Source organism: Egretta garzetta, unplaced genomic scaffold (assembly GCF_000687185.1).
Source record: "Egretta garzetta isolate BGI_Z169 unplaced genomic scaffold, ASM68718v1 scaffold259, whole genome shotgun sequence".
Taxonomy (NCBI): domain Eukaryota; kingdom Metazoa; phylum Chordata; class Aves; order Pelecaniformes; family Ardeidae; genus Egretta; species Egretta garzetta.
In genome coordinates this window covers 3,027,345-3,050,268 of record NW_009260770.1, presented here as the reverse complement: position 1 = coordinate 3,050,268, position 22,924 = coordinate 3,027,345, and the positions used below count along the sequence as shown (strand labels likewise).

General features: G+C 40.0%; 1 protein-coding gene across 1 annotated transcript in view; it reads right to left on the bottom strand.

Moving 5' to 3' along the window:
- Positions 1-22,924, bottom strand: part of PIEZO2 (piezo type mechanosensitive ion channel component 2) — a 122,817-nt gene that overhangs the window by 79,631 nt on the left and 20,262 nt on the right. The window contains exons 2-11 of the mRNA XM_035901617.1: positions 22,266-22,428; positions 15,795-15,926; positions 14,655-14,693; positions 12,430-12,571; positions 11,903-12,033; positions 9,596-9,832; positions 4,380-4,503; positions 2,589-2,839; positions 1,787-1,935; positions 877-1,050 (exon numbers count right to left, since the gene is read on the bottom strand). Coding sequence (XP_035757510.1) covers positions 877-1,050; positions 1,787-1,935; positions 2,589-2,839; positions 4,380-4,503; positions 9,596-9,832; positions 11,903-12,033; positions 12,430-12,571; positions 14,655-14,693; positions 15,795-15,926; positions 22,266-22,428 — 1,542 coding nt within the window. The remainder of the gene's footprint in view (positions 1-876; positions 1,051-1,786; positions 1,936-2,588; positions 2,840-4,379; positions 4,504-9,595; positions 9,833-11,902; positions 12,034-12,429; positions 12,572-14,654; positions 14,694-15,794; positions 15,927-22,265; positions 22,429-22,924) is intronic.

The window sequence follows — 22,924 nt, the reverse complement described above, 5'->3', positions numbered from 1 at the left end:
AGGTAAACTGTCATTGTACCACAACACGCCGTGGTGTACGTGACGTTATGCAGCTAGCTGCCATTCACAGAAGCACTGCTGAGTTACACTTATCACTGGATAGGTAAACACTCCAAACCCAGTGTCTAAATGAACTGGTTTCTTCAAAGGAGTAGAGCAGATGTCATCGCATAATATGACACTATGAGCTATGAAACCATTTCTCTCTCTTACACTTCTTGAACAAGATAGTAGGCCAGACACATTTTCATGCAGGAGAATATAGAAAAGTTAAACACAAGAAAAATGAGGTCCCAGAATGATGAAAAAATGCTAATGAACTTCTTGATGAGGTCGCTGAATGTCTCAAAGAGCTAGCATAGCCAAGGGTCAGTACTTTAAAGGGTGATCACAGGTTTGGGATTTTTCCATTTCTGAAGTTCAACTTTATAAAAAGGCCTAACTGTCCAGTGCAAATACGGTATTTGCCAAAGATCTCCCAATCTTCATTTGGCCCTCAAAATGGACATTGAAAAACAGAAGTGACCCAAATTACAAGCCAAATTTCCTATTATTGACAGGACTTAGAAAAAGGCACACATAGCAACTAAGCATCTAACTCCCATTAAAGGTCAAAGCCAATGAGATAAATACATAAATGCCATTAATACCTTTGAAAGTGTACCCTAAAATGAAAAACTTCAGTGTATAGAAGAAAGTGGGGGAAGACAGATACTTTGGTTGCCATTAGTTCAGCTGGATACTAAGCACCTTATTTTTAGCCAGGTAGTCATCCCAAAGGCAAATAACATCTAATGAAAAGTGAGCATTACAAGACAGTCAGAAACAGCATTTTCATACAGAAAACCAATCGGGCCTTTTACTTAGTTTCTTTACCTGTAAATAGTGTTGTCCTGTTTGCTGGTTACAGCTTTTAAATCAGTGAGCTGGAGAAAACGGTCATGGAAGTAGTGAAGGTGCAAGATACACGCCAGTAGGAAGGAGGTGGGGATAAAGATGCGTGTGAATAACTCAGCCACAGAAAACTGTTTTAAGCCAAGGTCCGCTAGTCTGGAAAAAAAAAGTAAGCCACTAAGCCACCTTTTCACACCAAAATATTTTTCTTGCCATGAGACACTATTACAAATCATTTGCAATAGGAAATAAGGGGCTGGTACGTGTTATGTGGTTTTAGTTTTTAAAATTCTTCTAAATCAGCAAGTTTTGCAATGCAAATGTCTTGCATTTGGACTCAGTAATATAGAGACATACTGTGAATGTACAGAGTCAAATGAACCAACCCGCAGTTGATCTCTTGAACCAGATGAGTTGGCTCTGACTGAAAGTCCTGTACTGGAGATCCACTCACACTACATATATTTTCTCATGTAAGCTCCTGTTGAGCAGTGCCCAACCCATCATGAAGAGGAAGAAACACAGCCTTCCTTATTAGCAGGAAGGCATGTCCATCTTCATCAGCTCCAGACATCCTGCAAATCTACCCTTAATCTCTTCCCAGATCTTGCTCCTATGGCCAGAGGTAGGGAGGAGTATCGGCACTGTATTGGGAGCAGGAGTGGTGCCAAGGCCTTGGCAGCAGATGACTCATGGAGCTCCTCTCATGCCCTTGCTCGTCTCTATTGTAAAACCACTAAATCTGTGGCTTCAGAGCTGAGCCAAGTCAGCTATGCCTGCGGATGGTCTCATGATGTTCTTCCCCCACAAGAACGAAGGCTGCTCTCAGAGCATTCCATCACATTGAACTCAAAAGTCCAAAGGAAAAATGAAAATAATTAAAAACACTTACTTGTTTTCATCCAGGCCTGTCATATTCTTCCATAAGCCAGGGAATGACTCAAACTGGTATGTATAGATGAAGATAAGTACCAACATCGTGTAAACAACCACTGACATCCAAAAGTATTTTAAAATCCTTCTCCACCATTCATAGTGCACCTGAAAATCACACACTAAAGATGTTGAAACAAGCTGAAGGCAAAGACACTGATAAAAACACTGACCAAACTGCTCTGGCAAATGAAGACTAAGAGTACTATTTTTCCTAGCTGGCCTGAAGTAAACAACGGCTTACCCAACAGCAGCCACAGTTCTTTGAGATACAGTTTTTACTTCTGATGCACATGCACCCAAGAACGGACTTTTGAGTAAAAATGTCTGTTGGGATATGGCCACATATATAAAGCCCAGGGACAGCTTCAGTCACTCAGTTTCATTACCATTAGGTGATGAAAGTCCAGGAGGAGAGGGACTCCATGCTCATTGGGGTGTAGAAGCTGTGTGGGCCAGCTGTCACAAAACCTGGTGGCTATGTAGGATGTGCACAGGCCCAGAATTTTCCCACACAGCTTCCAAAGCTTGCGGTGATGTGAGGTGGACTCCCAGAGCAGAAGTGTGTATTGTATGCATCGAATTTATATGCACCTTGCCTGTCACTATAATCAAGTCTTAACCCCTTCAAATGATCTTATTACGTTGTATCTAACTAAAGAACAAACACACTGTTTATTAGTTCTGTTTGAAGCTACTTTAACTCAAGTAAGAACCATTGTATTCAAGGACAACATTGAGTTAACGCAATTCTCACTTACCTGATAGAGGGCCACGCAGAAGAGGAACAGTACCATATAGATGATTTTGTACATGACAATTCTACCCTCAAAGCTGACAAAGAAGAACATGCCCCCACAGACGTAAATCCAGTACTTGATGAACATAGCCATCACCAGCTTCCCCAAGACTTTCATAATATCCTGTTCATCGTCATCCTCCTCCTCCTCCTCCTCCTCCTCTTTCTCTTCCTCCTGTTCTTCTGCCACTTCTCCCTCTTGCAACTCCTCTTCTGCAAATACAGAGTCACATTTGGCCTCTGGCTGTTTTGGGGACTCTCAGTAAGAATTGAAATGGGTGGGAAGTAAAATCTCTGCACACAACACAGAAGCTTCAAACATGATATTCACCAGACTTCAACCTGCTCCTGGAACCATACAATGCATAGCTATATGTCCTTACCAGACACCCATCTTCACTTTGTCTGAAATGCAGGCAGCTGTAGCGGAAAATTAGAGCCTAAGGGTTGTATAATGGGTAACAGTCAAAACACTTTCAAAAATCTATACTCCCAGGCAAGAAACCTTTTGAACTGGAAAACAAAGAACCCACCAGCACCACCAGGAACCTCTCATCTTGAGTTTGAAGTTTAAACTCTCATCTTGAATTTGAACCTCTCATCTTGAGTTTCGTCCTTCAGAGAATATTGTGGTTACCTCCAAAAACCACCAGCAAGAGAAAACATTAACATAAAACCAAACAAGCTTAAAAAAAATATGAATTCTGCATTAACACTGCTGTTTTTCAAAGAAACTAACACTTTTCCAGCTTCTTCTGCTGTACCTGAGCCATTGCAGAAAAGACAAGCTGCTTTTGCCCTATGAAGAGGTCAGGAGTCACCAGTTATTAACCTTGTGAGACTTGTGGAGGGTGGGGTAAGTGTCCCCCCCCAATAGCAAGTACCCATAAGTGTCCAGATAACAGGGCTTGTCAACCTCGTAGGATGTAGCTGTAATACTTTCTTCACATTGAGAACAATATTGAGTCTTCATCATCGAAAGGCTCTCCCGCTCCTTTTGTCCCACTCATCATCCCTCTTCTCAGACTCTATCCTTGCTCTTGCTTTGCAAATCTTTGCAGTGTCCCGCTCTGACACCGATCATATGTTTTACTTAGACAAATATTGTAATTAATCAAAAAGGAAGCTACATCATTGCTTTCTACCATATCAGAGAGTTGAACTTGTTCAGATCAGCATCCAGAGAGACAGAAAAGGGCAAGGAAGGTTTGGGAACATGTGCCCAGTAGTAAAAGAAAGAACAGGCCACCGAGCTTTAGATGAGCTGAAAATGTAGCAGTAAACTTTACTCTCAGGTATGCTTCTCATAGCACGAGCCCCTGCACTGAAAATATACATGCTTATTTTCCCATTGGAACTAGTAGTTTAGCTTCTGGTTTTGTACAAATCTTTATGTAAAAAACACAGCTTCCAAGGAATTTAGCAACTGACTTCTCCTATGTAAACTCTTCTCCTGTGGTTAAACTCCTATGGAAATTAATCCACTGGTTTGAGTTGGGGGCATAGGAGTAAACTGATTATTTGATACTCGTTTCTCAAATGAGTAATTTCAATTACCTTCCAGTAAAGAGAATTCTCACTTCATTTGCATTTCCGAAGTTCAAAGGGGTTTTATTTTTATATCCCGAGAGATAGTTGCACAATATCTTTCTTAGCTAGTAACAGGTGTCTTGCTAATTGCTTTCAGCGTTACAGAAATGCAGTAACTGGAACTTGTATCATGACTGAAGGATTAAATTGGAGGTGGCTTTACCTTTTTCTTCATTTTCTTCACTTCCAACTTTGACCTCAGATAAAGTAGCTTCTTTAAGCTGAAGTGCTTTCTGTTCAGTGAGGTGTTGCCTAAGCAGTAGCCAGAAAGTAATTGTGAAAAGAATCTGCAGACAAAAATTAAAACAGAAACAACAGACTAATTGTATATCCTATATCCTGCTAATATAAGCATATGTTTTCATAAATTTTGCATGCTTTTGTTTTCTCTGCCCATCAGAAAATGGTAACGATGGCATCAGAGTCAAAGTGCATGTTTGTGGAAGTTGTCATCTAGGAAATGTTTTGTACTGAAAACAACTTTATTTCATTCGCACTTTTCCATTGAGTAATTCACTCCACATCATTTCTTAAAGGTATTTATCTATATGGTTCTATTTTCCCCCATTCTGTTCAGTTTTTAACTCCTGTCCTATAAGTTTAAAGATCTTCTCATGATATATTGATTGGTATAATTTCCATCTGTCCATTTTTGTTCATTTTTCCCTTTTTGCATGGAAGAAGCACAGGCAGGTGAATGTATTGTCATTATTAGGGTTTCATATATATCCTAGGTCTTTTGATTCAGGAGGTTTGGTGCTTCAGGTGCTTAAAGGCAATTAATTTAAAAATAAAAAATCTCTTTGTATGTCTTTAAGTTACAAAAGACACAGCCAACTGAATATGCCTTGCATTTGGAGCAGTTACAAGATTTAAGATGGCTCTTAATTCTTTCAAGAGCTTTAAGAGATGATAATTTCATAACAGCAGGATACCTTAGAAATAAATAAAAATCTTTAATGAAGATGGCACTTCCGTGTTTTGCAAAAAGCTAAATTCAACAGCTTGCAATTCTGAGCAATGGACAAAATTCAGAAAACAGCAATGATGCCTATCCATCACACACTTGCTTTTATGTTTACGTTCTTCAAAGTATCCACTGATTTCAGTGGTGCAGAACAAGGGTTATTTCACTACTTTATAAGCTAAAAGACTAAAATCTCAAATAGGAAACATGTAAGAGCCCAGTGTTTCGCATACAAAAGAATGACAAGACCAGTAGTACAATATAAAGCACTCTCCTGTTTTTCATCTAATGTGCAAGTACTTCATGGGGGAAAGGAGAGATCCCAGGCTAATGGAAGCTGTTTGCACTGACTCTGTGGCTGACACTGAGCTACAGCAGAAGGCTATCAGCCTGCGTGAATTGTCACAGCTTCTCCAGACACCTCCTGGAGCTCTGGCTTTTGCAACCCTAACCATTGATACTGTAAAACACGGATTTGTTCTGCAGTGATTGTCTCCCTGATGCGTTTACTCCTTGTTCTCTTTGGCATTTCCAGAGCCAGAGCTGGCTCTAAGTCTTGAAGGGTTGCAGATTGAAGAAACGCTTTAATCCACCTTTTACAGTATCCATTCCGTTTCCTTTTTAGACCAGGAAACACACACGTAGCATGCAGAAAATTACGAAGAAAGAATTACAGTACATTTCTTTCTATTCTCCTCTCTTTGCAGAATACAGTATCCAATCTTTATTTAAATTCAACCTTTATTCAAAGGACTTTAAACTAGGAATAACAGAGAGGGACAGAGTTACTAGCAGCCTTGCGAGGGAACAATGGACAGGGCTGACAAGCAAAGGGTGCCTGGGGTGATGCGAATGAAAGGAAACACATAATCAACAAAGCGGGGCTTATGTAGGGTCACCTCAAGAATTTGTATGTAAGCAAGGAAATGTCTTCAAGGCACCATTACACGGAAACCTTCCACATCCTTTCTGGGAAATCAGCATGTTGGGTGCCTCTCTGAAGTGCTTGTGTACTAATGCATGCACCATGTGGAATAAACACAAAGAATTAGAGACCCCTGTGCAAGGCTGTGGTCTTGTTTGGATCACAGAGACAAGGTGTGATGGCTTACATAGCTGAAATGGAGAGGTACAGGCTCATTAGGAAGCACGAGCCAGGAAGATGCAGAGGTGGAGATGAAATTTGTGTGAGAGCATGGCTGGAATGCATGGGCTCTGCCTGGGGATAGATGATGAGCCAGGTAACCTGGGAGGGAAATAGAGACACTGGCTGAGCATGCAGAGACATGGTTAGAAAAGCCAAGGCTTGAAGTTGAGTATGGCGAGGCATGTCAAGAGCAACAAGAAGAGCTTCTGTAAGTACATAAGCAGAAAAAGGAAGTTTAAGAAAAATGTAGGCTCACTGCTGAGTGGGGCAAGGGCCCTGGTGACACAGGACATGGAAAAGGCTGAGGTACCAAATGCCTTCTTTGCCTCAGTCTTTGCTAGCAAGACCAGCCTTTGGGAATCAAAGGTCCCAGAGGCTGTGGAAAAGTCTGAAACAAAGAAGACACACTCTTAGTGGAAGAGGATCAGGCCACGGAATACTTAAGTAAACAACTGAGAATACATAAATCCATGGGTCCTGATGGAATGAACCCACAAGTGCCGAGGGAGCTGGCTGATGTTATTGTAGAGGCTACTCTCAATAATCTTCGATTGATTGTGGTGACTGGGAAAAGTGTCAGAAGACTGGAAGAAAGCAAATATCACTCCTATCTTCAAGAAGGGAAAGCTGGAAGATACAGGCCAGTCAACCTCACCTCAGTCCCTGGGAAGGTGAGGGGGGTGGGACACTGGAATACATTGCCTAGACAAGTTGTGGATGCCCCATCATTGGAAGTGTCCAAGGTCAAGTTGGATGGGGCTCTGAGCAACCTGATCTAGTGAAAGACGTCCCTGCCTATGGCAGGGGGGTTGGACTAGATGACCTTTAAAGGCCTCTTCCAAACCAAACCATCCTATGATTCTAAGGTGATGGAGCAGCTAATCCTGGAAACCACTTCCAGGCACATGAAGGACAAGAAATCATCAGGGAGTAGTCAGTGTGGATTTATCAAGGAGAAGACATGCTTGACCAATTTGATAAACTTCTATGATGAAATGACTGGCTTGGTAGATAAGGGGAGAACAGCGGATATTCCTGAACTTCAGGAAGGCTTTTGACACTGTCTCCCACAGGATCCTCATAGACAGGCTGTTGAAGTATGGGCTGAATGAGCAGACAGTGAGGTAGATTGAAAACTGGCTGAACAGCTAAGCTCAGAGGGTGGTGATCAGTGGCATAAAGCCTAGCTGGAGGTCAGTGACTAGGGATATACCCCAGGGGTCAATACTGGATCCAGTCCTGTTCAACATCTTCATTAATGATCTGGATGATGGGGCAGAGGGTACCCTCACAAAGTTTGCTGATGACACAAAACTGGGAGGAGTGGCTGATGCACCAGAGGGTTGTACTGCCATCCAGAGGGACCTTGACAGGCTGGAGAAAAGGGGTGACAAGAACATCGTGGAGTTCAACAAGGGGAAGTGCAAAGTCCTGTGCCTTGGGAGGAACAACCAGTTAATGCACCAGTACAGGCTGGGGGCCAACCAGCTGGAGAGTAGTTTGGCAGAAAAGGCCTGGGGCTCCTGGTGGACACCAAGTTGAACATGAGCCAGAAATGTGCCCTTATGACAAAGAAGGGTAATGGTATCCTGGGATGCGTTAGGCGAAGTGTTGCCAGCAGGTCGAGGGAGGTGATCCTCCCCCTCTGTTCAGCACTAGTGAGGCCACAATTAAAATGCTGTGTCCCATTCTGGTGCCCCTGTACAAGAGAGACATGGAGGTACTGAAGACAGTCCAGCTGAATGGCCATGAAGATGAAGGGACTGGAGTATCTCTCCTATGAGGAGAGTGTGAGAGAGCTGGGACTGTTCAGCCTGGAGAGGAGAAAGCTCTGTAAACGCCTGAAGGGAGGGTGGAAAGAGGATGGAGCCCAGGTCTTTTCAGTTGTGCCCAGTGATGGGACAAGAGGCAATGGGCACAAACTGAAACACAGGAGGTTCCCTCTGAACACACTTTTCTAGGGTGACTGAGCACTGGCAAAGGTTTCCCAAGAAAGTTGTGCAGTCTAGACTCTTGGGGATATTCAAAAGCTCTAGGTGGCCCTGCTTGAGTAGGGGAGTTAGACCAGATGACCTCCAGAAGTCTCTTTTGACCTCGGCCATTCCATGATTCTGTGAAATTTACAGAGTGCATTATATTCAACCTAACAAACCCCACTAGACATCTTCTATTGGTTTTATGGGTGTGGCCAAACCATCATATATACACAACAGTTTCCTTTCTTGAGAGCAGCTAGTTTTAGATATTTGATGATATAGCTAAAAAGAAACAACATCAAAGGGGCTGATGTATTAAGGCAGTTAAAACTCCTTAGAGATTTACAAAGTCATTGAGAGAAACAGTAGAAGTTCTCTTGCAGAACCCCTTGAGCTTTAGCTCTCTTACTAAACTAGTCCTACCTTTACGAGAGAAATAATACAGCACTCACTAATTTTCAAATGCATTAAAGACCCAGAAATGGTTGTCCAAAGGGCACTGCCAACAAGGAAAATCACTTACGGAATCACCTTAAATGGAAATTAGGAGTCACAGGGGAAGTGATTCACTTAGTACAAGGGGAGCTGTGCCAACTAGATGCACTCTCTGAGACGCCCCTCTTGGGTGCTCTAGGAAACAACTTCCTATTTATGCTCATTCCCTCCCCTAGAAGCAAACCTGCCAAACAAAATATATTTTGTAGTGCTTTCAAGACATCAAAGAAAAAAATCTATCATGCACTGAGGTCAAGAAACTCTCTTGTTTCTGACCTGAAGCAGATTCTAACTCACGCTGCTTCAGGTGTAAAGATACAGAATTAAAGCTCATTCACTATGCTATGTATTGCTGCTTGTGCCAAATCATAAGGGAGTGAGTAGTATTGGTAATTGCAATGACACCACAGTAGTTCCAGCTGTCGCCATATTCAGAGACAGACCTGACATCCCATGGTTATTAATCTAACAAATCAAATCACATCTACTTTTGCATCCAGTTTCTAAAACCAAACAAGTGAGCAATTTCCATCCACTAAGAATTTTCTACAGAATGATCGTGAAAATCTATAAAGATGCCTGAAACATTTGTTTTGATATTAGCTTAACAAGCAAGAAGCAATTTTCTGAACATTATTTTTTAATGACTTTTGCTTTACTGTAGAACTGCTGCTGAACATGGTTATACTGAATACTGAGGATTCACCCTTAAAGAAATGCCAAGAGATCCACATTTTTTATCACAATATATTCTGTGGTTTCACAAATAAGTCTCAGCTGTTTGTAACACCTACCTTTGATGCCAGTTCCCCAGGTTCCTTTCTTTCTAAAAAACCAGATACTTGAGGAAGCTCATCGTTCTTGAGCTCAATACTCCATATATACTGCAACGTTAGCAGTAAATTTCCATAGAACACCATAAATGGTGAACTGATCATGGCGTATTTCCTTCGGTCCCGAATCATCCACAATGTGCAAGACCAGATCAGTAACACAAAAGTCAGCCAGCTGTGATACGTGATACTCCATGCCTTGTGGAAGGAGGAAAGAGAGGAAAAAAATGTTCAGATACGTTCAGGAACAACACTGATGCAATTACACTTCGCTTACGCTTCTCTACTTAACGCACATTTTCATTGTCATGAGACTCTCACCCATATTAATCAGCTGCTGGGCCAGCTAAAATCAAGCCCTGGGAGAACGTGCAGAAAGTGGATTCTTAAGAAGTCCACAGCTGAGGGCAAACCCAGCTTTGTGCATTAATTGTACCTTGGTAAGGTTTGTAAGCGGACTCATTGTTTCTCATTACACCAAACTAAAAGAGATGGAAATGCAGACTAACTTTTGGGCACACAAGATCTTCTCACAAAACTAGCAACAAAGAATTCAGAGTAGGAATAGCAAACCATATTGATAGCTACTACATTCAAGGCCTTTGATAGACTTACAAAACTTTCTAGCTTTTGTGGAACCAATTTAAAATGGAAAGCTATGGTATGCACACACTGCACACACCTAAGCCAAAGAACATTTTGTCTACACTAACCATGTTAGATTCCCTGAAATACAACTACAGAATGTTTCCTATAGCTTGCAGAAATCAGTTACTGGAAACCACTCTATTAAACACTTGGGGAAAAGGATTGGGGTTTTAAGTGTTTTTTATTAACACTGTGTTATCAGTGTAAGACTAAATTCAGCTATATATATGCTGGTATAGCTGTGGAATAACTGTCAATAAAACATTTCAGATTCCTTTTCAATTTAAAGAGAAAAGTATAAAACATTAAGAACATTTCAATCAGTTTTGCTCAGGCCCCTTGGAAATGGTGACTTTTAAGGGTATGTGAAAAACACTAATGTGCTACTTCTCTGTCCCCATATAAGAAAATAACTGAGCTGTCTTTGGATATGGTATAAGTGGAATTTGCATCAGATCACACCATAAATTCATAAATGAATTTGGGTCATATAAAGTAGGGATGTTTCACCAAGAAAAAAGCTAGTGGTGTCTCAATATTAAACTATGAGAAAGCTATTCCAATATATCTTCTCCTTTGATATTGAGAGCTATGACCTTGGAAATGAATTAAAAAAGGAATGTAGATCATGTGAAGCATGTGAGTTTAAAAACTAAGAAAAAGAGGCATTGTGCCAATATGAAAACAACTACTTGTTAATGTCTCAGAATGCATCAAGCCAGGTCCAGATTCTGCACAAGGAGTCTGCTTTATTTAGTTGAGAAAGTTTGCCTGTTAAAGGACAGCAAATAAAGTTTGAAACTTTATGCAAACAAGAAGCAGCCAAGCTAATTTGTTTTACCATTTTTAATGCAAAATTGGGCCAAGTAGCTTTATGGTTAATTTCACCAGAGTGGAAGCCTTTCCAAAACAGTAAAACTAAAGCTTGCATTGGGAATATATAGAGAGATCTAATTATTGTGCTGAAAACTTGCTACGGTGCAGCTCAAGGTATTTGAATCAAGTGGGCTTAAAAGCAAGCATCAACATGAGAAAGAGAAATAAGGGCAGTAAGTAAAACAATAGCAAAATCTTGCTTGGCATGAAGTTGTATTTTCCTTGAGACCTTTCTGTGTCAATATAGGAAATAAGGCTTTAGAGATCTTTTCTTCTCAGAGAGTAACTGGATGCATGCTTCAACCTGAAATAGGAACTATATTTTTTAAATTTACTGTATCACTATGAAATGCTTTAATTTTGTAGGCAAGTTTCTGAGTGGAGCAAAAGCATGACAAGCCTGCTTATGCAGAAGCTTTGGAATCGATAGAAAACTGCGCCCCAGTGGTTTTCTAACATTCAACAGACAACAAAACCCAGGGCTCCCGGTCCTGGAAATGTGATGCTTTACCCAGAACCTCACATGTTGCCCTATTTATAGGTCTGTAAGAGGCCTGCGAGCTATGCATTAATAACCTAAAATGGACCCAAAATGATGCAGAGAGCATATCGATATTTACTAACCCCCATGCAAACACTTACTGAAAACCAATGATGAGATTACTTTCAGGAAAACATTGAGAAACCACATTTATCTGTAAAATTAACAGCATTTTTTTTTTTTTTTTGGTTGCCAGTACTTACCATCATAGCTATCAGAGCACAAATGTAACTTTGTTTCATGATAAATTGAAACACAGAGACCAGGGCATGTAATTTAACATTTTCTTTTTCCTCCTGAGTAACTTCCTCTTCCTCTTCCTCCTCCTTCTCCTCTTCCTTTTCTAAGTAGAAAAAGAAATTCTTATTTGCAATTCCTGCTGGTCTACAAGTAGGATACGCACTCTCTCCTGGAATGGTTTCACTTATAATCACCCTGATGGCTACTTCTACAGCAATCAGCAGATGGGAGCCAAAGAAAAATTACATATGAGCACAGTAAAGCAACACAAAACCTGCAGTCACTGTGTTGGTAGGCAAAGTATTTTGGATAGTATATACCTACAGCCCAGTTTACAAAATTCCCGTGTGGTCAGCCATCATTGTAAGGTGACAGCAATTACTTAACTTCAAGAGGCCAAAGAGCTTACCAAAATGAAAATAAATGGTGGAAGCAGTGAATGGAGAATAGGAAAAAATATGGAACTAAGGGTAATTCCCAGGCAATTCACTACCTGACATGTCATCCGAAGGCTCCCATTTGTACTGTGGTGTTGAGTACATGTCTGCTTTGGCTGGACCATTCTCTAATGGCAGTGTGGGGTGGATGGTGTGATAGTCGGTAGGGTTCCCGTTCACTGTTACCAGCAGCACCTGCCAGGACAACGAAGAGAGGCATTGCCTTTAGGGTGGCTCTGACGAGAATGAGCCGCCTACTTCTCTGCTTCACTAGTGTTGAACCACCACAGTTAAAGGAGCTTAACAAGTAACTACAGTTACTTCCTTCCAAAGAAATTGATGTTATAGTCATGTTGCATGCAAAAGTAGCACATAACAGCTTCCAAAATTAATTGCCGTTAGCTTTTTATGCAATATCAATAGAATTACAAATTTGTTTCAGTGAAGTTCAATAGCAAACAGTAAAATGCTGCTGCATCTTTGAACTTCTATAAATATTTCCTTTAAAAGGTTTCAAGTTTTTTTCAAATTCCCAGAATGTCATATTGCATTAAGTAACACTTCAATTTACACACAAGCAGTCTGGAAAGGAATAAAAGTGTGCATACACAAGCAAAAGCAATTAAGTTACTGCAGTCAGCTGAGCCCTGGTAAATGACTATTTGCATGCTCTTGGCCTGTCCTACCTATGAAATCAAATGGAAAGAAAAAACAGTGCACAGGTGGACTAAGTTAACACACCCACAGCTGGGAAAAGCTAAGGTTGACCACATGGCTCAGCACACCACCAGTAACTCAGATGAGCTCATCTTCAGATATCCTGCCTTTCCCAGGTTAAATTGGCTTTTTACAGCCAAGCTAGGAATGTATTATTATATCTTCTGCATTTAAGTTAAAGCTGTAACCAAAAATTCATCCTTCTTCTTAGGCAAACTACTACTAATACAAGCTAAAACCAAATACAAAACTAAAAAAATTTTTTTCATAGAAAGGGTTGTCAAGCATTGGAACAGGCTGCCCAGGGAAGTGGTTGAGTCCCCATCCCTGGAGGTATTTAAAAGACGGGCAGACAAAGTGCTTAGGGACATGGTTTAGTGGCAGGATGGCAGGGTTAGGTTAATGGTTGGACTTGGTGATCTTAAAGGTCTTTTCCAACCTAGATGATTCTGTGATTCTATGATTATTCTATGATTCTAACACGTTGAGATTTTTCACACTTCAGTTCACATCTAATTATTTCCAGTAGTTATGAAAATAATGGTTACAAATCACTTCCAATTTTAAAATATTACTGGTGAAATTACATTTGCTGCTGTTAATAAAACCACTTGTGGTAATTATTGTTATTGATGCCACATTTATGCCACTTGGTAGTACTAATTCACTACTCTTCCATTATTTTTTTTTATTTTATTTTTGTAAATTAAATTTCAGCCCTTGTGCTTGTTTGGATTAGGGCTCCAGCAACCACAATCATAAATATCTCTCCTGTTGGCAGAAATTCACATGCTATGGGTTACTGATAGTAGTACATGCTGAAGACTGACTTCTGCTTAGGCTGTGAGATAGGAGTGTATTTTGCCTGTTGAAACCATGCAGAGGCGTGTGGACTGTTTTAGAATAGTATCTGGGTTATGTTCAGTTATATTCAGCAGTTACACCAAGCACAGGCTCTGGAGCACATTTAGATTTGGTTATAGCTGCTCCCAAAGTTCATCTGTGTCTCCATTCTTCTGTGTATGCTGAACAGAGGGGATGTTTCTGCTTTCAGAGCCTGCTAGGGTCTGTAGCAGTCAATAAAAAGGGACGATTTGCTGTCTGCTCAAACAAAGACTTGGATTTTCTGTAATCTGTAAATTGAACTCATATGTGTTGTCAGTCATGCTTTAAGGGCCTCAGCGATTCAACAAGAATGAAAGAAAAAAACACAGCAAAGCAGCTAAATCAAGTTTAAGGATGGCTCGCATTAGAAAGCATATTTTGATATCTTATTTAAACCCAATGAAATAGCAATGATCGTTTGCCAGTTGGTACTACTACAAGCAGTTAAATTTCAAATGACCAATTTTCGGGCTAATCAGTGGTTTCTCAGCGCAATTATTAAGGAAGCAAAAGACAATCATATTTAGGATAATCAAGGTTATAGGGTAAATGGCAGGCTAACCAAAACAAAGATTTAAAAATGTCAACTAAGCTTTTGTCTGTATATATCAGTGTAATCCATATTTACACACATTAAGAAGAATTACAAAATTACAAAGACTAGTAGTATACTAACATCCGATGGCTTGTATTCATCTTGGGTCATTGACAGAAGCTGCAAAAAGCAATGCAAGGACAAATTATTAAAGAAGCATGGCTCAAGCATTAACAACTCTAATTTTTTGAATACATGCATGCATATTTGCTGACTTTTGCAGGTTTGCACTAAGAAATTCAGAAAGAATTCTTAAAAAGCCAGCAGAATTGTACACTATGCTCTGTAAAATGATATTTACTGTGCCATAGCATTGACATAACATTACTGTATATTCCTGTGAATTCTAAACCAAAACTGAGAATGTTGCATTGAAATTTTAGATAGGAAGTCAAAGAATTAATCAGTATGGCATTTATACTGATTAACTGCTTTCTACTGTCTTTCTAATGATCCAATGCTTAAAAACTAAGTTTCTAAATGATCATTAGAATTACTGTAATTATAAAACCACTTCCAATAAAATGTTTATACTCATATCAATTGTGATACTTCTTTCATTTGCCAGCTTGTTTACCATTACTATTATTATGGTAGAGTTCTTGGGGCTTGAGTATATGTGGCTTAACAGGGTGTTTGTATATCCCAAATTTGCCTGCAACTCATCAAATGAAATTTCGCACTGCAGCTGGTGAGGATGGATGGTAGAAAGATGGACTTTTCCAGGAGCTTTTACACCAACTGCCTTACCTGCCCTGCTATAAATGTCCAACAAGGCACCAGCATGCTTGGAGGAAGATAAGCTGGCTGTCCCCCCCTTACCAACAAGAGCACTAAATATTAGTTATAAGGCAGATCAGATCTTTATACCTGGATATAGCTCCCTTACAGACTTTCTAGCTGTTTTGCACAAGGATGATGGCCTCACGCCAAAAGCCTGGCCCTAAACGTCTTAAATGTGGAAGCCAAAACCATAGAGCATGCTCTTATTTTACTTCCTTACACTGGCTCTTGGCTTTGTTTTATTAATTTGTACAAAATGTATTCCTACTCTGCCATACAGCCTTGATATTATGTCTGATTTATATAAATCATACATGAAGATCTTCTTACTTGCAACCTACATAATGATGCTTCCCTTAATTTCAAAATAACTGTGATAAAATTAACTGACTGATTGAAATATATTTAATGCAGAGAGCCTTCCCCCTCCAGCCTTACTTTTCTCTCATCAGTTGTATAGTGGCTTGCATACCACAGACTGCGTCTTCTCTCCGCTGTCATTGGAATTGGGCTGCAGGCTATTTCTTTGTCGTCTTCCCTGCTAACAGATTTCTCTTCATCAGGCATCTGCTAAACAGTACAAATGACAAGACTAGTTATAGCTCTCTAAATAACAACCTTAACAGAGGAATTGAAATTTTCCCCTACCTGACGCTCCCTCTCCAAAGTACATCTTTAGTGTCTAATGCACTTGATCTGACAGATGACACTTACTGAGATGACATTTTCAGAAATGATGACAGAGCTTTTCTGTAACTGCTAGTTTGTCAATGCCAAGATGTTTCCTGATAGTTACAAGACACCAGAATTACACAGACCTCCACATCCTACCTTACTATATAGTCATACCATAAGCTAGTATGCAGATGCTTAATTTTCAAGGCAGTGTATTGAAAGAAAATTCACTCTTCTCATTTGCCTATATATGTGAAAAGCTAATTTTGCTTCACTAAACAACTGAAGAACTGAAAAGATCAAAACTTTGTGAGCATACGTATCTACCACTAAAGGCTAACCTAACTCACCAATCCATGCCTCAGTATGTAACAAAGTAGTCAGTGCTGGTCATCCCTCTAGGCTCATCTAGTCTAGCTTCTGAGTCAGACCAGAAAAATAGCTGTGTATGCTCATGCTCATATGTGAGACAAGATGATTGGAAAAAGCCAATATGGATTTACCAAGGGTAATCTGATTGCTATTTGTGCTGAAACTGGCTCAGTGGATGAAGGGAGAGCTGTAAATGTCAGCTACTTTGATTTTAGCAAGGTGTTTGACATAGTGTCCCACAACATCTTTGCTGACAAGCTGGTAAGACATGGGCTTGACAGATGGACCACAAGATGGGTGAACTGGCTAGACTGTCTTGCTCAAAGTGGGGAAATGGCTCAAAGTCATGAGTGGAATTCCTCAGGGTCTGACAAGTAGGTCTGGTACTATTCAGTATCTTCAAACTATCTGGATAGAATGTACCTACACAAAGGTTGTGGATGACACTGAACTAGGAGGTGAGGTAGTTGGGCCAGAAGAAAGAACCACCACACTGAGATAGGCGAGAGATGGGCCACCAAAAAAATGCACAAGGTTTAAAAAGATCAATATAAATTCCTGAATCTGGAATAAAACCACATAACACTAAAGGCTGTGGACAGACTGTGCGGGGAGCAGTTCTGTGGAATAGGCCCAGGGGGTCCTGGTGCACAGCAAGCTGAACTTGAGCCAGCAATGAACTCCAACAGCAATGAAGGCAAACATGTCCTGGGCTGCATCAGCAAGAGTACTGCCAGCAGATCAAGGGATGTGATTATTCCACTGTACCTGGCAAGTGTCAGGCCATACCTGCAATTCAGTTCTGGCACCCCCCAGTTCAAGACAGACATAGAAAATCTGGAGAGGATCCACCAGAAAATTGCCAAGATGATTAGAGGGTTGGAGAAGCTGAAGGATGCAGGAATTGGGGTTTTTTTCAGCGTCCTAATATCTAAATTGTAGTTTTAGAGAAAATAGAAGTGCTCTTCTCACAGACAGGTATGGTTAAAGGCCAAGAGGCTAAGGGCATAATTTGCTTCAAGGAAATGCCTTCTGGACATGAAAAAAAACCCCACATTCACCACGAGAACTATTAATCATGGGCATTGGCTGCCTTTGCTGGAGACATCCAAGACTTGGCCCTGGACAACCTAATCTGAGGCCCTGCTCTCACAAGAAGTTGGATCAGATGGTCTCCAGAGGTGCCTTCCAACCTGGACTGTTCTGTGGCTCTGTGATTGTCTATGATCCACATGCTCTAATTCTTCATCTGTGACAGGAACTATTACAACTAAAATGCGGAGGATTGCTAACTCAGTGGTCTTAATTCCATCTTAATTCCATGGCCCAGCAGGGGTATGGGACCTCTCAAAGAGACTGTACATGGATGTTATTATAGCACAGTGGCAAGCGGGAGTACCTGGGTACATGTACGTAAACCACACCAGGTTACAGCTCCTCTTCAGGCTCTTCCAGACCTCTTCCTGCACTGTCCCTCTTTCTCCTGCAATCTTGAACTTCCCAGCTGTGGTGTCACAACACAGTAGAACCTTGCTGTACATATCAGTGAGAGGAGAAAGCTCAACCATGTGGTGCTAAAGGGGTGCATGTGAAAGCTGTGAGCATCTCCAGCACAGTGTCACTTAACAGGACTCACTGGCCCCAGCTTACCACCAGGGAGAAGCTGCCACTACTGAAGTCACTCTGCTCTCTGCCTTTGCCCAATTTCTCATTTTGAACCTTAAGGCCTTGACCCTACTTTTTATTTTCATTACTATTTGCCCTCTCTACCCTCCCTACTTCCTTAGTTTTCTGGTTTCTCCTCTCCTCTCAAGACTTCATGTGGTTTTTAGATTTTTGGCTTTGATGGAATAAGTATTTAAAATTTCAGAGGAAGGTGTGCGAGACCATAAAGTGAGTATTATGGAATAATAATAGCAGTGGCTATTCCACTCTGCCATCCACTAATGCCTGGATATTTATCTCAAAACTAGTAGGAATGGTGAGGATTGAAAGGTAGACTTACCTATGCTTCAAAGTACTGCTTTAAAAAACCTGTTTTCCTACGTGAAAACATGCTGTAGTACTAAATATACACACATGTGATTCTAAGAAAGAATGAAAAGTGCTTAAGTCGGGTTCTGCATTGCTGTTTGGATTACAAAAGCTCTACAAACTTGATATTGCCAAATTCAAAGAATTAGCAAAACTCCCTCTCATCACAACCTCCACCTGTATCAGTTGTTCAGAGTACTGAGCCAAATCCTCATTCGTACAGCTGTAAGATCTTCCTTCATAAACCCACCTCTATTCAGCAAAGTGCTTGTGGAACTTGGGGCAAGGTCTTACTGTCTTCAGTAGGACTTAAGTGGAGGTTCAGGAACTTTGCTCAGCTGCAGCCAAAATATAGATTATGCACCAGCTTTAGTAGCATTATTCTGAACCTACCCTGTTATTAACTACAAAACAACCAGTCAAGTCAACTAAATGTCATATTTTATTTCAACCTGAACCTTCTGTTTGTAAGGGCTAAGATTTTTCTCTTGCTTATTTTGTCCTTTCTACTTAGCAGATACTTGTATTTCTGCTTCACATGAAGTCTTAGTAAGTTGACTTTTGGTTTGCAACAGAAATATTCATCTGCCCTGGTACTTGCTGTTTTACTTAAACTCTATCTACTGCCAACAAAGAGATACCTCATGGTGTAAAAACTAGTTTTTGTCTGAACTTGAGGTGTTTCACAGGCAGTGCCCCAAATTAGGCTTTTAATGGGAATAGCTGGTGGTAAGTGTTCTCATTGCTTATGCAAAATCAGCTGATGCAATAGAATAAGAATAAATCAGGATGCTGGGCAGAGGTCTGCAAAGCTACCCATGGGAACAGGACATCCAAACATCCTAGCTGGTTTTAGAACTCTCTCCATTCCAATCCTAACAGTAAGGTCCTATTTTTTTAAATCTTGACTTAGATACACAACGGTTATTAATTTAGTTTTACTTCTCAGAGGCAATGGTAGCACATTTCACATACAATTGTGTATTTATATTTGATTGTAAATGGTATTCCTAGCCAAACTGTAAGATGAAATAAACTGATTCTGTGCTTAAAATACTTGTCAATGCCATGTGAAACTTTAATGTAAATGTGGACCATAAAGAACTGTTAATCAGCTGCATTTAGTTTGGCACCAGGGTGACCAAAACAATACCAAGAGACCTTAGATGTAGACAATGATTTTAGTAACATGTTTTTAACCTAAGAACCTATAGGGAAGGGTGGGAAATCTTGTTTTCTCTTTCTCAGACAAGAAAAAAAAGTCAGAAAACACAGTACTAGTCATATGATTACAACTTTGTGAGAGTCCTTTGACTTCTCTAATTCTTCCAGTTCTTCCACTACCTGAGCAACTCTCAAATGCCTCTTAATTCAAACAATTCTAAAAATTCTATCAGAGGACTCTACGTTAAATTGCTGAAATTCTGTTGACTTCCGTACTATTCCCTACCACTCACTGGACAGAATGAATGGACCCTATTCATATATTCAGTACTAGTAGTCACAACTATGAGCTGAAATATTATATTTAGTTTATGTACATCATTTTAGACTGAATAAGTATTTTCTTCTGCATAATCTAACACACACATTTTGTTCAAAACAGGTTTTGTTCAAGAGATTCTTTTGAATAAAATTTCTAAGATGAGCGACTTTTTGCAGTACCCAGGTACTGTAAATGAATTCCCAGCAGTATGCAGAGAACAACTGCTTTATACCAAACAGCACACAGCATATTGCCTTTGCCATCCACCCAACTACAGGTAGGTTAGCGGTGAGATCCTAAATACAGTGTAACTTTGAAATCACTGGGGATTGCAAAGGCAGGCTATATATTTAGTTCCATAATGAATCAAATGCAGCACAAATTCACAAGTCAAAAAACATTTCAATGAGAACTAGAAGACAATTATTTCTGGATCTAAATAATTGAGCACGGAGTCTACCAGGAGAAAGCTAGTAAGAGAAAGATTAATTCCTGATCTATGGCACCACTAAAGGAAAAACAAAATACGTATAGACAAAAAAAGGCCGTAAGGAGAAAGTGTGTAAAAGATGGTAAATTTTGCAAATCTCAGGATCTCTTTCTAAAAGACAAATACTTGTATCGCTGCATCCTGTGTGTCAAAAATAAGCATTAGTGCATGGGTATAATTTTCTTTACACTCTTCTCTTCTTTTAAGCATCCATTTCTCTTTGGAGGGAAGCATCATTCCCCTGGCATTTGAAGTTTCCATGGGAGTGCCAAGACTTTGTATTGCCGCTCATGTAGCCATGGGTTTGAGAGACATCAACTTTTCTTAAATTATTCTCTTTTAATACCTACTTGCTCTAGCTCAGTTTCTTAGAAAGCATCTCTAATTTGCCTTGTTTCCAGTTCTCAGAGACTGATTTTAGTGTCTTATGGGAATATCCATCTCAGACAACACAGCTATCCTGAGACAGGCAGGCCCATTTCCCTCCACTGAAAAAGCACAGTAACTAAGTTAGACCCAGCACCAAACTTTAAAATGGTGAAAGTTGGATGAAAACAACCCGGGTACTGTAAATGAATTCCCAGAGATGCTGAGATCACACAGCTCCCACTAACAGCATTTCACATGTGGCTGCTCCTCTGTGAGCAGTTCTCATGATTTTACTACACAGTTTGTGAGATGTGAAGTTTTAGTTACAGCCCCAAGGCTAAAATCGTATTATTATTTGGAAATCTCAGTTTTCACTCAAGGAAAAAAAGCATAAAAAAAAAAAAAAGCAAGTTTCCAGCTGCTGCTGCTGCAGCTGCAGAAAAAAATAATAGGAAAAAAAAACCTAAAAGAACCCAATGCCAGAGGGCACTGGAGCACAATCTTTTAAAACCTTGTGACTTTAGAAAAGCGAGTATTAAGATTTATGGAAACTTAAGACAAGATTTTTTAATAGGCTGACAGTTCTGGCATCATTCACCTTTTATTATGAAGCCCAATATATGTAAACCCCAAATATCAGACATCTCAATTCAGAGGTGATGTATTTTGTCTGCCTTTTAAGATGTTAAACTGTTACATTATCCATTAAATGAAGAAACACCCTTAAAATAAGAAAACCTTCACCATTTTTACTTGCTACTACAAACTCCACTAATTCACAGCTCAGTCATGAGTATTTTCATTGTGGCTTACAGCACTGCTAAACCTGAACTGTAAAACTCATGTCAAGCCTTAGACGATCAGGAGATTAAAATAAATAATGCTTAGGATCATCCTCTTTATACTTCCAGTTTCTAAGCTTTTAAGACACCTTTGGGTTCTTATATTCCCTTTTTCCTCTGAAACTGGAAAAAGTAAAAATTTATGTTTGGTCTCCTTTTTCTCTTGCTCTTAAATGAATGGTGGGATTTTCACTCAGGCACACAGATTCAAGAGGAAAGGTTTTAAGAAAAATTTTTCTCTACTTATGATAAAACAGCAAATCTCTGTCTTGTCAGTATCCTGTGCCAGCCTGCATCCTACGTCAGTCCTGCTAGACAAGCCCTGGGTGTTTGCCTTCTATTCGACAGCACCTACGCTACTTCATATTGATAGAGGCTTTCCAAATCAGAGTAAGAGTTAATGCTCTGCTGTTGTAGTCCCTACATAAATAGTCCTGCTGACCTGAAGAAGAATATCCATGTAACTGCTGCAAGATCAGTCTCTTGAAGACACTTATCAAAAAAACCAAATTCAAGGTACTGGCTTGCATTTGCCGTCTCTTCCCCTTAACCTTCTTGAATGTCTGCACCTCTGTTAGCGAGTATCTGCATTGGCCAGCCTCAGTCATTAGTGCTAAAAAAGAGAAGGAAGTTACCCTTACAATGGGCTCTTGCAGCCAAAGACGGATAAGAGTTGCGAGGGTGTAGTACATCACCAGCAGTAAGATTGGATTAGCATGGTGATACCAATGTAACTCTTGATTTTTGATGATCATCCACGTGCTTGAACAGTTTGTCTGAGTAAGAGAAGTCACACCGAACAACCTGTGGATATAAAAAAATCCCAACAGTTAGAGAATAAACACCAAATCTTACAATGTTTAAAACTTTTTTCAATAATTTTTGCTTACATATAAAACAGTATTTTCCACCTCATCTAAAATGCAAGTGAGTATTTTCATTCCACAATATTTAGTAAAAAGGAATATTTTTCACACTTGGTTTTCAACATAAAACATGGGAGTATAATATTATTACATCTACCATGTCCAGTGTGAAAATTTTAAATGACCTGCACCCTGTAGGTCCAGAGCTACAGAAAAAGGGGAGAGAAAATCTGGCTGCAAGGCCATTTGGCAAATCACAGCAACATGACATTTCAAATTTAGTAAACTGATATACAACACCATTCCACTCACTCTGCCAGGACAGAGCTGTAAAGTACATCTCCTCAGCACATTGAACAGCTTACTGATTTTTTTTTTTTTTTAAACCTAATCCTATTAATAATTTGCTGTCTAATTATGCAAATACTTATAAA